The following is a 16,042-nucleotide window of genomic DNA, read 5'->3' as shown; positions in this document are numbered from 1 at the left end:
GCACATCTGAGCGACGACATCTCTAAAGCAGCAACACCCCACTGCATTTTAAAGCTCATTGATTACTGCTTGGAAGAGTTTTCTCCCTTGACAAAGGGTAGAAAGGAGCCATGCGATAAATCCCAGAATAAAGGGGGCAAACCCAGCCCAGCCAGATGGATGCCTTCCCTGCAGACCATGGCTACAGATAGACTGACAATAGGGAGCAACAACTGGGTTGCTAATTGAGGAACAGGGGCTCATCTCCCTGCTCTGTCCCAGGTATTGCTGTGCATCTTTACAGCTCCATCTCCCTGTCTGCTTGACGGGAATTTTAACACTTCCTCTCATCACTGTGCTGCCATGAGAAGAGCTAGTTAATGAGCACAAGGCACGCACATGTTGCCAAACACATCGGCTACGCCTCCAGGTCTTTATTTATTCATTATTAACATTTTTAACTCGATCTTCTTTTCTTTCCCCCCTTGATCATTCCATTCAGCAGACATCTTTTTCTGCCCTCCTCTCTACCACAGAGCCAGAGCCCCAACAGCTACTTGCCAGTCCCCATGGGCCCCTGGCATTCCTCAGCTCCTGGAAGAGCTGTCTTCCAGATTCAGAGCAGATTTAAATACTTGACACCATACCGAAAACATTACAAATCAAAATGAGTCCTTAATTTTCTCCTGGAAGACTACTGTATGGATGTACTTCTGAACAGCCCTGCTAAAAGCCTGTCAATTGGTGTGTTTTTCCCCAGATGAAGCTTCCAAGCTCTGCTTCTTTTAAATAGCTAGGCAATAAGCTTAGCTGGAGGTGAGAAAAGTCAGGAAGGCAGAAGTTGGTGGAAATGGTCACAAACCTCATGCTACATGAAGTCTCTCAGAAGCACTCTTAGGTGCCATGCTACTTTGCAATTCAGGGCAAAGCAGAAAGCTAAGAATACTCTGAATTCTTCTTTCAAAGGGTGCAAACTATTGTCAGGACTGCTATTAATCTCGTGTGCCTCTTGGCCAAGTTTCCCAAACATCTAGCACCACCTCTGAATCTTCCAGCTTGAGCTTGACTCACCTCTTCCTCATCCAAACTCCTGCCTCAGCAAAGCACTGGGGAAACACCAAAATGGGGTTTGCTGGACTGGGTATGAAAAAAGCTAAAGACATGTGAGTCATCAGCACAGCGATGACTGCGCAGCCCAGGCCACCTCACTGCCTCCCTCCACAGACCCACACGTATTCAGGAGCAGCCAGCAGATGACCTGCCAGAGCCCACATAAACAGGATCTTGACACCGGTGCCTGACCTCCTGCCTGGCAGCAGCTAGGGGTCAGACCCAGGCCAGTGCACACCATTAGCTTCTGTCAGCATCTCCAGGATGAGACTCTCACCAGAGTCTCATGGCTTCCACTGCCAAAGGTCAAGACCACCACAGAGGGAACCAACACAGATTTCTCAGCCACTCAGGCCAAAGCCACCTTCTCTGTGCTGCAAGTTCGTCTCTAACCCGATCAGTGCAAAAGTATGGACAATCTCATAGTACAGATGCATGGACAATGCCAAAGCCACCTGCCCACCACCTCCCAGAAAGTAGTTCTCCAGACAAGATGAGAGCTGCCAAAGAGCAGTACTGACAAAGCCTTTTGTGAGCAGCACACTGTCCACCCCACTTTTCAATGAAAGGACAACCTGGTTAGTTTTCAAACAAAACAAAGCAATCTTCGCCATCCATAGCCTCTGCCACCGACTGCCAAAGAACCAGTCTGACTTTTGAGCAGCCACAAACAGCCTTTCCAGAGACTCTAGCTACTCAACAGAAGAAAAACCCTACACTTGCATATAAAATTCAATGACACAGAGAAGTTGGGACGTTCCTTCCTCCAGACACAGACCTGTCCCTAGGGAAATGGCCAATCTATTCTGAACTCAAGCAGTCATATCTGCAGGTTGTCCACAGAGAAAATCACCCACCTCTCTGTTTCAATGAGATAGCAGGCTGGATTTTCCACACTGTCTATTATCTCAGACAGCAGCAGATAATGACAAAGCTTCTGGACAAGGAAGCATGAAAAAACGGTTAACTCAGCCAGGAAATTATAGCTGAGGCAGTCTCTACATTGCTGCTATTCCCAACATAATCCAGTCCTGGGCATCATCCAGGGGCTGGATACATACACAAGGGGACCACCTATACTGTACATTAGGCACAACCATCACCACCAGCTCCGGCTTCTAACTCCACCAGCCATGGTTTATAACTGTAGATGTGACTACCTACAGACACCCAATGCATTTTCCAGTGAATATGCTATACAATGTAAAAGTTTGGTGTTTGTTTTCTTTTTTTAATTCACCCAAGACATGAAGAATGGAAAATCTTAGATGAGAATTGTAGCTAATTTTTTTAAAGGGCCACATTCTCCACTGATGTAAACTGGCAGCTTTCCATTGACTTCAATGGAGTTGTGCCAGTTTACATCATCTAATAGCTTAGCCCAAAACTTCTAAATCCATTTGCTGTCATTTTGCAAATGCCAAATATGGTTTATTTCAGAACTGGCTTCAGTACACTGATATTTTCCACTAACACCACTTCAAACATCATCTTACTTTCTTGTATCACATGACAACACACTACTTTCATTAGACAGGAAACCTCAGGGATTTAGTAGAAAAACATTCTCTGCACAACAGAAACAACGTGTAACTTCATTTTAAAAGCGCTTTGACAGCTGCATGTCTGCTGCCAGGAGGTGAACATGGGCAGGCAGCTCCCAAGACTGCTTCCCCATGCAGAGCCCTGGTTAGATGGGCAGCTGGGTGTTTGCATATCACAGCGCAGCAGCAAAGCATGTGCATCAAGAAGGTGTTTACAAACACAAAGGAAAACATCTGGTTAGTGCACGGAATCTCTATAGGGGTTATGTTCACATCAAAAAGCTAGTCTTCCTGATTGAAGACAGCACATACAAGTCTTCCATGCCCATTCACTCCCATTTAAACCAGCTCTAGAGGTATGTTTTGGAATGCTTCTTGATTATTAAATTACAAACTTGAGGGAATAAAGCCAACTACACTGCATATCCAGCTGAAATGGCTTAAACAGCTATTACCCAGGAAGCAAACAGACCAGCCTCTGCTTACTACTGCTCAACCATAAAACTGGGATAACTTCACTTGTGTTACTGGAGTTGTACCAATAAAATACAGAGAAACAGAGAAAGCAACCTGACCTGGAGCAAAGCAATCCAAGGAGGACGCTCATAAGAGGCAGCATGTTGCTACTGGTCTTTGAAAGGCTGGCACGACCATCCCATCCCCTGCAGCTGAAGCACACGCAGCTGCTCCTCCTGCCCATTCAGTCTATCAAGGGTCTCCCCTCAGGTCCTGCTCCCTTTTCCTGAAGTGGCTGCCCCTCTTTGCTTTTACAGCTACTAGCCAGTACTTCCATAATTACCCTTTCACTGCTATTTCTAGTGGAAAAGGGCAACTTAAACCCACTTTTCAGTACATCCCAGAGACCAAACTTAGATCAATTGCATTCAGATAACCATTTCAGAGGGAGAGGAAAGAGCTTATCCCAAAGAGATCAAACCAGTTTCACTTCAAAGAGGAACATTTCATACCAAAAAGGCCCAAACATCTTGTTTCACAATTTCCTAAACATTTTTTTTAAAAACCTTTGTTATCAAAACAGCATCTTAGATTGTAAACTAGCATATGCTAAAAATTAAGAAGAGTAAACAGAACATTTATTTATTAAAGATAAACAATGTTTTTTGGGGTCAAAGAAATGTTCCAAACTGGCTCAAAGTAACCCCTCAAAACTAAACAACATTGTTTTGCTGAAACTCTCCCCAGATTTCTGTTAACACAAAGGATTTCACTTCCAGTGCTCCAGCTGGGTCACTGCAGGGGTTCCAGCAGAGATAGGTACCACTTTGGAATGGTGCTGGGCAGGAGCAGGAGCACAGGCTGGAGGTGATAACCTGGGAGTGATGTTCACATGTCCCTGCCACTCCCTTTCATGCGGAGTTGATGGAGTCTGACACAGCCGCTTGCTCACGATCTGCATCAAGCTGCCTGCCCTGCACCAGAGGCACTGGCAATCCTACAGCATCTCTCCAGCCTGCTATTAATTCCACTGCCAAACCTATCCCTGAAGTGTCATCTTCAATCTCATGGACCGCCTGTCCTGCTGGCGGGCTAGGGCTGCGTCCAGGCAGCACCTGCAATGCAGTGGGAAGCAGCTCTGCTCCAGCATACGGGACATTGAGAAACTCAAGGTCCCTTCTTCAGCCCCAGCATCACACCCCCATAGTGGAGAAGAAGGCAAGCTAAGCCAGCATGGGTCAGGTGGGACATGGGGGAACCAGCCCTCACCCATTGCCTCAGTCCTGGGAACTGCGAGCTTTATTCCCAGAGCTGCTGAAATTTCACTGGGCTCCCCAGCTGTGATCTGCAGCACAGAAGTCTTGATGCCCACCGTAAATATTTCTTAAGCACATCACAAGGTCTTCCAGATAGAGCACTGAACACAACCCTGTGTTTTATGAGGCTCCTGAACTCCACAGTGCTGCAAACAGCAGTAATGAGAGCAATAGCAATGTTATATGGTACCACTGGCACTGCTAATCCAAAGGAATAACTTAAATCCTGTAAATAACCAAGCAATTAAAAAGAACACATGAAAAAGCTGTGTAGCAACCAAAGTAATTATACATCAGCCCAAACTTTATTTTCAGGGAATGTTTAACATTACTACTGGTATTACTACTGCTAACTAACAAAGCAACAGGCTGCCAGGGCTTTAAATAAATTATATCTATTAGCTTTGGCATTATTCCTAGCAGCCAAGCATTAGCAGTGATGAAGAACCATTTAACATGGCTAATCATTGCAATTTTCTGCACAGCTTTGTCATAACTATTCTTCTATAACCAGGGAGCTGAAAAAAACTGCTTTCCTGCATCAGAGGCAGCGCTCATGAGAAAGGTCTCTTTCTTTGGCTGGGGGACTCGCTTGGGCCAGGTAGAAAGAACAAAGCAACTTCTCCATGGTGCCAATAGTTCAAGCAGGTGAGTCTTCCAGGAGGATGTCTACAGCGAGGCAATAGCCAGCCTCATAAGCTGGGAGAGAGGATTTCAAAGGAAAATCTGAAGTCCTGCACTGGGTGCACCTGACGACGACTTCTGCCATCAGTCCCTTCCTCCAGTCCCATCTGTTTCACAAAACCCTTTATTTTGTCTCTCTGTACCACAATTCTATGAACAACTTCCACTGAGTTGCTTAGAGCTAATCCTCTGAAAATTCATTCTGTAATCCAACGATTCATTGCTATGGAAACTGCTTATAATTGGTACTTTTTATAGCTTAAAAACAGCATCAACAAAAGGTATTAACTTCAGTTAATAGTTATTTTATTCCCACTGGAGATTGCCAGCTTTGGAAAGTGGACATGGATCTTCCCAGTAATTTAAGGGAATGAATAATATGAAAGTATTCAATTAAGATGATAAACATGAGCTCTGCTACCATGCAAAGATGCATCTGTGACACTATGCAGAGTGGTGGGTCAGTACCATGAGCAATGGCATCAGCCCAGCCTGGCCATCTGCCTGTGGTAAGGAAGGCCCTCCAGTGCTCTTCCTACCCTCCCGGTGCAATCAAGTCATAAGGCTTATCTAACAAGACAAATCAGTCTTTTTACAAAGGCGTGATACCTTGTGGCCTGATAGCATTGGCTCAGACCAGTGCCTGAGCCTTTTGCTTGGAAGGGAAGGATTTATACCACTCCATCAACCAATAGCGTTGTTCAGCAGTTTCTGACCACAGAGAGACAGAAGAGCACATTCAAGTGAACAGAACAAGACTGGGTAAAATTTGAGGTGCTGGAGGAAAGCCTGAGCATTTTTTACCAACCACATGAGTCTGCTATGGCCAAGGACCTCCCGCCCACCTTGCCTTTGCTTCTGCTCATCTCCAAGGTGTGACCATGGAGGGAAAGAGGGGATGATAAAACTTAACCATACCTGTGGCAGCTGGGAAAAACACTCCAAAAACAGTGAAGAAGGACTCCCCCTGGCTGTAGTCTGGCAGTGTGTTGTTGAACATAAGCTCTTCAGAGTAGCCAACGAAGCCATGTTCTGCAAAGACACACAGGGTGAGAGGAGAGACCACAGGGAGCACAGGAGATCCTCCAGCCTGCTCTTGGCAACCACCCACCCTCTACACATATGCAACACCAGCGGCTGTTTCCTGGGACAGGCTGAGAGGATGAATGTCAACTTCTTTGGTGGAGGGAGAAGGCAGACAAGAGGTCAGTGTGGTTACAAGGGTGCAAATGCCATGGAAAGGTGCAGCAGTGCAGGCCAGCACTTCAAGAGGCACCACCAGGCTGGGCAGCTCTCACCAAGCCAGAACATGGATCACACCCAGTCCTGGCTGCAAGCAAGCAGGACAGCTTCTTGTAGAACCTGTCCATTGCGGTGATCAGCTAGTATTTATACTCATTTATTCATGCCACTTTAATCCTCTTTCCAAACAGAGCAAAATTATGCAGCCATAAGACAACTGCATCCCTGGGCAAGCCCTCACACCATACCCCAATCCTGTGTTTCTGCCAGTCAAGCTCCTGTACAGACAAGACCTGAGATGGGTCTATGCTGTGAAGCTGCTACCAACACACCCAGCTTACACACTGGTTGTCAATGAGGCCAGAGTCAGTAACACCAGTTTGTTGCAGGGCAGGCTCTCCCCAACAAGATGGGTTTCCCAATGAAGAAGGAATAAGGTGCTATAAACTTCCCACTGCCATGTTGTGCACTTACTTTCCCAATATTGCTCTCTTGTTGCTGCATTATTACCCCCAAAGCAGGACTCGATTCAACATGGGGCTGTGCATCCCCTCCCAAATCTCTGGCAAACGTTTGTCATGGCACAACAAGGAGTAAATGCCAAGACCTTGGACCAGCTTCTACCAGGTGTCTCCAACGTCACATACACACACAAGCTTTACTTTCCAAACAAAAAGTTTTACAGAAGATGGGGAAAGCAATGTGTAGGCTATCAACATCTTGAAACTGGTTTACTGGGTATGCAATGGAGGATCCTGATCCCTCACTTCACGCTAGAAAGACAAGCCAAATTCTTCCACAAACCTCAATTTGTTAGGAGTAGCTGAGCCAGCACCTGACCTGCTAACTGGGCATTAATCAGGAATGGGTAGAGATGCTTTTAGGCAGAAAAGGTAACTCATAAAAGCAGGAATTAAGGAATTCATGATACATCTGTGAAAATAATTATTTCATTTTCAACAGATGACTCTGCTTTTTAACGGTGTATCTCAATCTGTGGAAACATCTCCTGCCTGTCAGTAATTCAAATGCTCATGCCAGCTGGGGGTGGAAGGTGAGCAAAGTCAGTTCATTTTTCTCTCCTGCCACTCCAGTCTATTTCCACAAGACATGTGACTGCAATAACTTGAATTTTCTCATTTGCAGGCAGGATGTTGTTTATGGCTGCACAGGGTGATGGCCAGAAATTAAAAAAAGACTCCATCAAAGCTGTCCCATGCCTCAAAGACAACATTAATGATGTTTGGACAATAGATTAAACCGGAAAACTAAATCACAGCTCTGAACGCAAGACATATCCATTTAAAGTCTCAGAATATGACTAACCACAGAGCTTTGAAGTTGCCACAGAAAAAAAAACCTATAGATAATCAAAAGTTTCCTACTACATCTGCATTCATTGTGTTGCCCAAACATGGATGGAAACACACTGATAGAAGAGGTCTCCTGCTGCTAGGCTTTATAAAAGCACCAGCTATCTTCATAGAATCATAGAACAGTTGCAGTTGGAAAGGACCTTAAGATCATCCAGTTCCAACCCTCCTGCCATGGGCAGGGACACCTCACACTAAACCATGTCACCCAAGGCTACGTCCAGCCTGGCCTTGAACACCACCAGGGATGGAGCATTCACAACCTCCCTGGGCAACCCATCCCAGTGCCTCACCACCCTAACAGGAAAGAATTTCCTCCTTATATCCAATCTAAACTTCCCCTGTTTAAGTTTGAACCCATTACCCCTTGTCCTGTCACTACAGTCCCTGACAAAGAGTCCCTCCCCAGCATCCCTATAGGCCCCCTTCAGATACTGGAAGGCTGCTATGAGGTCTCCACGCAGCCTTCTCTTCTCCAGGCTGAACAGCCCCAACTTAAATCTTCATTAGGAACAAGTCCCACACGAGATTTAAAGGGAATAAGCTCAGTGCAGCACACTGATCTCTGGTCCTCACAGGTGTCCACAGAAAGCACAGCTTCTGGAGAAATAAAGGGGAGATCCGTTTAGGCTATATCCTCCCGTTAGACCAGACCTGAGCTCCTTTAGCTGGAATTCATGCACACAATGGCACAGCACATGGGCTGCCTGGAAAGCCTCCCACCAAGCTGCTTGAGGAGAAGTTTGGTGCCTGGCCAGGAGTCTTTTCAGAAAGTATGTGCTCCTCACAGAAATGTTCATGTTTCATTAATGAAACAAAAGGAGTGGGCAGAATACTCATCTCACCCCAAGGAGATCTGTGGACCTTCTCCAACCTGTGCTCTGTAGCAGCTGGAACAAGTATATCTATGTCACCCTTGACAAATGTTTGCCCCACCAATTCTTAAGTCTCCTGTGAAGTGGACTCTAGCCTCTCTTGATGGTTTACTCTCACATTTTCCCCGTCTCTATCATTTCAGTTTCCCCTACATGTCTAACCCAAATCACCCTGTCTGAAGTTCATGATGCTATTTCTTGCCTGATCCATAAGCTACTTGCATTTTTTGACATCATCTTTTCACCTACTGGAAAGAGTCCCATCCTGCACTGGTATAGTTGATGGTTTCTGCCAGGCTGTAGGACTTTGTCTTCATCAGCCCACAAATCACCCTTTTCACACCACCTTCCTCAGCTTGTGTGAGGTCATCTGGAAGTCTCCTCAGTGAGGCTGCTGCGAGCCCTTGCCAGCTGGGAGTCACCTGCAAATTGAATCTGCATATTCTCTTTTCCATCACCCCAGCAGTTAAAGGAAGTACCAAATAACCATACCAGACCCTTGCAAACCTCCTCAGGCACGCCATCTTGCTTCACAAGTGAACCATCACCAACTCTGGCATTCCAACTGGCTTTTGGGACTATATAAATTCAGCAATGGGCTGACCTAGGCACTTTGGGTACCTCAAGTCTCCTTTCTTATACAAAAGGCCAAGTATACAACCAGACTACATTTTCTGTGATATCATTTCGGCCATACCATGGCAAAAGAGAGAACGTGAGACCCAAGAGTCCAACATCTAAGCTGCACCTCCATGCACCTCCCTATTAATCTTAAGAAGCCAAACGATCCCTTGTCCTCCATCCATTTGTCTGCTGCTGCCTTTCCCACTTTAGTCACCCAAATGTAAATTGTGGGTAGAAGAAACAAAGCCCGAAACAACGGCAGATATCACGGGAACCACAGAAAACAACAGTGTGGATTTGTTGAAAGAGCCACAGGATGTACCTACAACTCTATCCCACTTCTGCTTCCTTTCCTTGCTGCTCTGGTGTGCGAGAGGAAGCCCAGGCACTCCACCTTTCCCTTTATACAGAACCAGGAGCTTTCTTGTCTCATTAAAGAAAAAATCATCCAAAAGTTACTTGCAACCATCCGAAAGCTGTTGCAACCTTACTCCTCAGTCAGTCACCCTACCTGTGTGAGAAGCAAATCTCACATCCCTTTTGATCCGTTTTACACCAGGATTTGCAACTGCCACTGATTTAAGCAAGCTATCGGCACACGACCATGGAGCTGAGAACACCACGCTCCGAGTATCTCCTGGCTGCCCCTATGCCTGTGACAAGAGCGACTCATCTGTGACCTTCCAGCTGTCATATTAGTGGGACTAATTGTAGCTGACGGGGCAATTGAGCTGAAAATCATCCAAAACAAAACAGGAATCAGCAACTGAGACCAATCGGTTAAACCAACAGAGCAGTCGGCCAGTTGTTCACAGAGTCAATTATCCACATCCCATTGAAAGTGCACTTCAAAAGGACGAGCTTCGGAAGGAGGAGGGAAGGAAATGCGATAGGGTCTATATTTGGCACTCTGATCTCCAAACAAGGCAAGATCATTTTATTAATTTTTTTAATTCTTCTTATTTTTTGCAAGAGGATTTTTACCTCCAGCTTACTGCTGGGTACCTGAGATCCAGGCCAGATGCCTTCCTCCTCGCTCATTACAAAGTGTTTGTCTGACAAACTTTGCTCCCAATTAATACATGTGCAAGCCCACAGCCTCTATATCCTGCCTTTAATGATCCTGCTCTCGGCTGGCTTGCAGAGGGCTGGAGCTGAAGGGCTATAAAACAGTCTTCCCAGGTTCATGCTAGAAGGAAAATAAACCAGTTCCTTCTCTGTGTCATACCAACCTTTTGGGAAATGCACAGTAAAGATGGTATCAATTTATTTCCATCATTGGATACTCAATAAAGAGCAGGCAAATAATGGGTTTCTCAAGTGGTGGAGTTGAAGTAAATAAACAAGAGGGAGAAAATTGACTTATCATCTGAATTATTCCTGTGATTTCTGACAAAATGAGTCCTTTCAGTTGCCCTTATTAAAATGATGAAATTAACAATAAAAAACACCTAGCAAGTTTCAAATGGAAGAGCTTCCGGGATGAGCATCCTCCATTCACAAGCACAGGGGTCACCAAGGGGCTGCAGATCAGCCTGATGCAGGTGGAGGGAGAGGAGGAGAAGGAGGGTGGCCAGGATTCTCACATCCCCAGCCACCACAGGTGCTTGGGAGGAGGTACTGGCCTTCACCTGGTTGCCACCACTGCATCCCCCATTCACCCCAGCTGGTTTCCATCTTTGAGGTTTTCTTGCACTTTCTGCCGCCTCTCACCCCATGGAAGAGGATGAAAGCAGCTGAGGAGGTTTTCAGCACTCAGGACACCCTTTCCAGGGTGGCTCCTCCATGGAGCCCAGGGTTTCAGAGCAGGCTCAAGGAGGTTGAAGAAGGGGCATGAGGCGAAGCCGTGGTTATGCGGGGTCAGGCCATTATGCAACAGCACAGAGGATGATGGTGCTGCCAAGTTCCAGGCAACCTGGAGCTCATTACAGATTAGTCAAGTCTTGGCCAAATTCAATAAGCCTGTTCACAAGCTTAAGGTTAAGTAAACCCTGGCACCGAGGCAGGGGCTAAATAATGCAAAAATGGAAAACCACCTTAAGAAACAGCTCCCTGAAGACGGTCACGTATTGCTCTCTGCTTGTGATTAGAGATTTTAATTATGAAGGTGAATGCTGAAGGCTTAAAATGGTGAGATTTTTTCCTTTTCCTAGATAAGTAAGGCCACACATTCCTGCCTAGAAGGTGCTTGCTGAGACTTGCTTTCAGAGGAACAGCTGGAAGTGTTTGTCTTGCAGCACATTTCCCAGGTCTGACCCCAGCATTTTCAGGATCCTGTGTGATGTAAGACGTGGAGAGCCAAAGAGCAATTATATATTGCTGGCATAATTATCTCTCTCTTTACCATTTCTTCTTCCACCTCTAAACCCTCCTGGCATAAGCTCCAAAATCCAGTCATCCCATTTGGACACCAGTCCAAGAGCATATTCAGAGCAGGGTCCTGGCGCAGCTGCTAGAGACACCTGGACACACCAGTGCAGAGGAAACTGGAATGGCCCTCACAGCCTGGTCCCACAGCTGCTATCTCACCTGAACACACACCTCTACAGTAAGATGAAGATCTGGAAGCAAAGCCATGAATGTTGTACAGACCCTACGATCTTTTTATCTTTGTGCTCCCCACACACTATGCAAATGCTGAAATCTAATTTGAGGTAACAAGCAGCACAGGGTCCTCTGACATAACAGCTCTGAAAGCTGCTCTGCACTGACACAGCTATGCTCCAGATGCCTCTGCAGAAGGGGCTACTCACACATGCCAGAGAACGATGTGGGTCCAGCTGACCACAACCACAGCCCAGCAATACCATGCAACACAGTCAGTGAAAGTCACCAAAACCAGTGCACCTCTCCAGCAAATTGGCATCACCAAAGAGGCGTGAAAAGGGCACCAGGGTCATGAATAACCCTTGAATCACCTTTCCCAATAGAATGAAAAAATCAATCAAAGCAGCGCAGTCACAAGCCCCGTGCCTCTGCATCCCTCCGTGCACACGCTTGGCTTCCTGTGTTGGGCTTGTTTAACACTGACATTAACAATCACATTTCCAACGCGCTTCCAAGGCCGGGCTACTTCTGCAGGCAGGCCCTTACACCCTCCCAGATCCAGCTCCTGAGGTCCTACCCGCATTTTTTCCCAGGCAGGTCCAACACTACCACTGCTGTTCCCAGGTGCTGCCCCACTGCTGCCAACCTGGTATAGGGCAGGTGGAGGCAGAGATCTGTGATAAAAACGTGGAAAGGTTGGGAAGGAAGAGAGTGACGAGAAGCAGGGCTGGAGGTGGCTAGAAGACAGTATGGTGGGTTTTCCGTGCCACCAGTCCACTGCTCAGCTTGCTGTGAGACGAATAAACAGGCTTTCACCAGAAAGTCCCAGTCTTCTCGGAGACAGGGAACTGGTGAGTCATGAAAACAAAGCATGTTAAGAGGCAGAGCTGCACTGGCAGGCACAGAGAATAAACATGACCTTTGCCGAACCTGTATGGAGACACAAAAATGCTTTAACTTTTTCCAGGACATCTCCTGTTTCACCTTTGGATATACAAGTTTTGGCTGGAAGAGTGCGAAGAAACAGAAGGAAAAGAGAAGAGCTGCAGGGGAGCAGGGGCGCAGAGATGGAGGAAAATGGAGGAAACTGGAGAGATCAATGTCTGTTTCATGACACTTACCACTGGACTCATCTACCAAGGGGACCACATTCACCAAACCTGGTTGTCCTTTCCTGCAGCTCCCATGCAACACATGTGCCATGTGAGTCAGCACAGATCAGCACACATTTCATATGAGCCAGGAGCCCGTCTGCTGCATGACGGACTTGTGGGCAGCAGCACAACTCCATAGCTGGAGATGGGGTATGTGCGGCCCAGCCCAGATAGAGAAGAGCAAACACAAGACTTCTGACACCTGACCTTACAGATTCACCCTCTTTATGTCACAAATGACTTTACTCCTTGGGTTTGCCTCTGTCCTCCAGGCCACATCCTACCTACTGACAGCTCCCACAGCCTCAGTATTTCTGCTTTGGGAGTCTTAAACTAGGCAAAGGAAAACTCAGAGAGAAATGTCTGGGTTAAATGCATGCAGGTCAATGATTATGCAGTGACAAAAGGGCAATTACGCTGATAGAACGTGGCCACACTGATGGATCAGTGCAGAAAGATGGCAGAGCATCTGCTTAAGCTGTCAGGGCACTGACAGATGGGTAATGCAGGAGCTTCCCACCTCCTGCTCTACCCCACCCCAACCCATGCCACTGCAGGCAGCCCTAAACACAAAGTACTGGGAAGAAGAGGAGGTGAGAACAGGAAGGGACTACATTCCCTCTGTAATTTCATCCCTAAATCCCAGTTAAACACACTTACAAGCAAAACAGCTCAGAGCAATCACAGACCCTAAGCCACAGGCAGCAGGAGTGAAAGCAGCAGCTCGGCTGCTGCTGTTTCCCCACATGGCAGGGTGGTGCCAGCTGAACATTAAGCGCTGGGTGCCTTGGCCAGCACCTCACCATGCCTTGCTGGCCATAGCAAGTGGTATCCTCAGAAATGCCAAGCCAAAGCTGAGCAGCAACAGGCAGCCTGGGGCAGGGAGAGGAGACCACTGCTCTTTTTCCACTTACGGCAAACAAATAAGCTCCTACTGTATCACTAGCCCTAGTGAGATGGTTTCATAAGTCAGGACAAACAGCACACATTTCAAATTCATCAGAGCTGCAAGTAGCAAAAACCAGACAGGTTTTAGTGGGGGGAAAAATGGTAAGGGGGTAGGGAGAAAGGGACCAGAGCAATTTTAAAGAAAGAAGGAAAGAAGTTCCCTTGCCCAAGACATTCTCTGCACCCATAAGCCTGGCAAACCCAAAATGAGAGATTATGTAAAGTCTGTAATTGAAGGAGTGAAAGCCACAGTTAAAACAATCTAAAAAGGCCAAGCCCTGTGAAAGGCAACTGGAATCCCTTATCTTTTGATGGAAAAGAATGTGCTCCCTGAGATTAATGACGTGTTTACCCAAAAGGAAATCGCCGCCCTTCTGAAGCAGCGAGTGTTTGTTCCTCCCAAGTCCCTGTTTTCTGCTCCAGAGCTGATCTCCCAAACCTCCTGTTTAAAGTCAACACACAATACGGCTTCCTGCTGCCATGGGCTCCGAGGGATCCCACCATTAACCCTCTCCCAAAAAAACACCTTCCACCGCACCTGCCAGTCCCAGCCACCAGCGGTGCGGAAGAGAACAGGGTGTTTAGATCACACTTAGAGCACCGGCATGGAGACAGGCATTGCACCAGCGGCTGCCAGCAACCTTGCTGTAGGGCAGGGAATCACCCCATGCATAAATATTTCTCAGCTGAGCTGACACATTATCAAGCGTGTCACACTGACAGCGCTGTCGAGGGGAAGGACTCACAGCTTTCCTGTCTTGCTCTTCTCCAAAGCCTCTCAAGGCAGCTGGCCACCTCTTCTCCAGTTGCTCAGGGTTTTGGCAGTGCACGCTGCAGACTGACTTGGGAAGAGGTTTAACGCCAGCCAGTGCAATGGTTTGCCGTGTTTTGGAAGGCATGGAGGAGCATGGGATTTGTGCACTGAAAACCCCAAGTGAGCAGGAAAGCCTAGAGCAGAAGCACTGGGGAGTGATCTGTTTGAAGAAACCTGAAAAAAACCCACTCAGCGACCATCAGTCCTTTGCGTATGTGACAAACCCAAGTATTCACATCCTCCTTGTCTGGTAAATGCACCCTCAGTAAATGCACTCATAGTCCATCCCTGATTTTCCTCATGGAGCACTCCAACCATGAGAGCCATCAGGTCACAAGCATCCTCCTCTTCCTAAAGCCAATGGTCCTCCAATAAAGGATGCTGGCCAACAGCTAAAAATAGCACAAAAGGCAGAATAAACAAAGGGAGCTGCTTATATGAACGTCTCTGACATTCGTATTTAGCTAAAGGGGCACTTTTCACTCACAGGATACCATCACCTCTCTCAGATCTATGCTCGCCCCGAGCTCTCCCCAGCCACATCATATCTCCTGTGGGACCAGACTTGCTGGGAGGAAACACTGATTTCTGCCCATTTCCCCATGTGCATGTGTTATCTCCACCTCAGCTTCTTGACAGGATGGAGAAGTGCAAAGCCAATGGGAGTACGCAGAGCCCGAAAGTGCTGACACAGGCAGCTCCTCATCATGGAAGCCCAGTGCCTCAGCACTGCTTAAGTAAAGGAAAACTTAGGAATGTGCCTGTGGAAGTAGCTCGTGGAGCTGTTTCGCACTCATTCTGTCTCTACAGGTTGGTGGGGTTTAATTATTCTTGGGGAAAAAAAAAAACAAACCCCAAAAAATTGATGTTTTCTGCAGGTGGAAAATCTGAGATTTTGGTTAGGAGAAAAAAAGGAAGACATTTTAACACGGGTATTCCAACTTTACGAAGTCTACTTATGTTTTATATTATCTAAGTACCAGGCTTGCCATAATATATAAAATCCTTCCATTACTCTTTCATTTTTTGATGTCGTATCCACTACCTGGTTTGTTCAGCAGTATCCAAACCAGCCAGCAGAAACGGTTTATTCATTACAAAGAGGATGAGAAGTAAAACGTCCTTTCCTTCACCCTTTTCTAGGAATACAGTTTGCATCAATGGGATATTATTATTCATTACAGAGTGGTATTTCTTGGAAGTCATGTCCAGAGTCCCTGGTGTTGTGGGAGGCTCTGCAGAACTTCTCTGATGAAAACCCCAGCCCTGATTAACCAGAATTTAGGCTGAGTCAAGTCACAACAATTGGAGGAAAATGAATGGCAGTTAAATGGCAGCAGCAATGACACACATCCTCTGGACACCTTGGGGTGACC

At 46.7% G+C, this 16,042-nt stretch overlaps 1 protein-coding gene across 1 annotated transcript in view; it reads right to left on the bottom strand.

Annotated features, from left to right (window-relative positions):
* SLC12A8 (solute carrier family 12 member 8) overlaps nt 1–16,042 on the bottom strand; it is a 53,780-nt gene that overhangs the window by 19,852 nt on the left and 17,886 nt on the right. The window contains exon 6 of the mRNA XM_065671388.1: nt 6,008–6,121. Coding sequence (XP_065527460.1) covers nt 6,008–6,121 — 114 coding nt within the window. The remainder of the gene's footprint in view (nt 1–6,007; nt 6,122–16,042) is intronic.

The sequence above is a fragment of the Lathamus discolor genome, chromosome 3, assembly GCF_037157495.1.
Source record: "Lathamus discolor isolate bLatDis1 chromosome 3, bLatDis1.hap1, whole genome shotgun sequence".
Lineage (NCBI taxonomy): Eukaryota > Metazoa > Chordata > Aves > Psittaciformes > Psittacidae > Lathamus > Lathamus discolor.
Note: the sequence above shows the minus strand (reverse complement) of the source record. Positions and strands in the feature narration are given on the sequence as shown.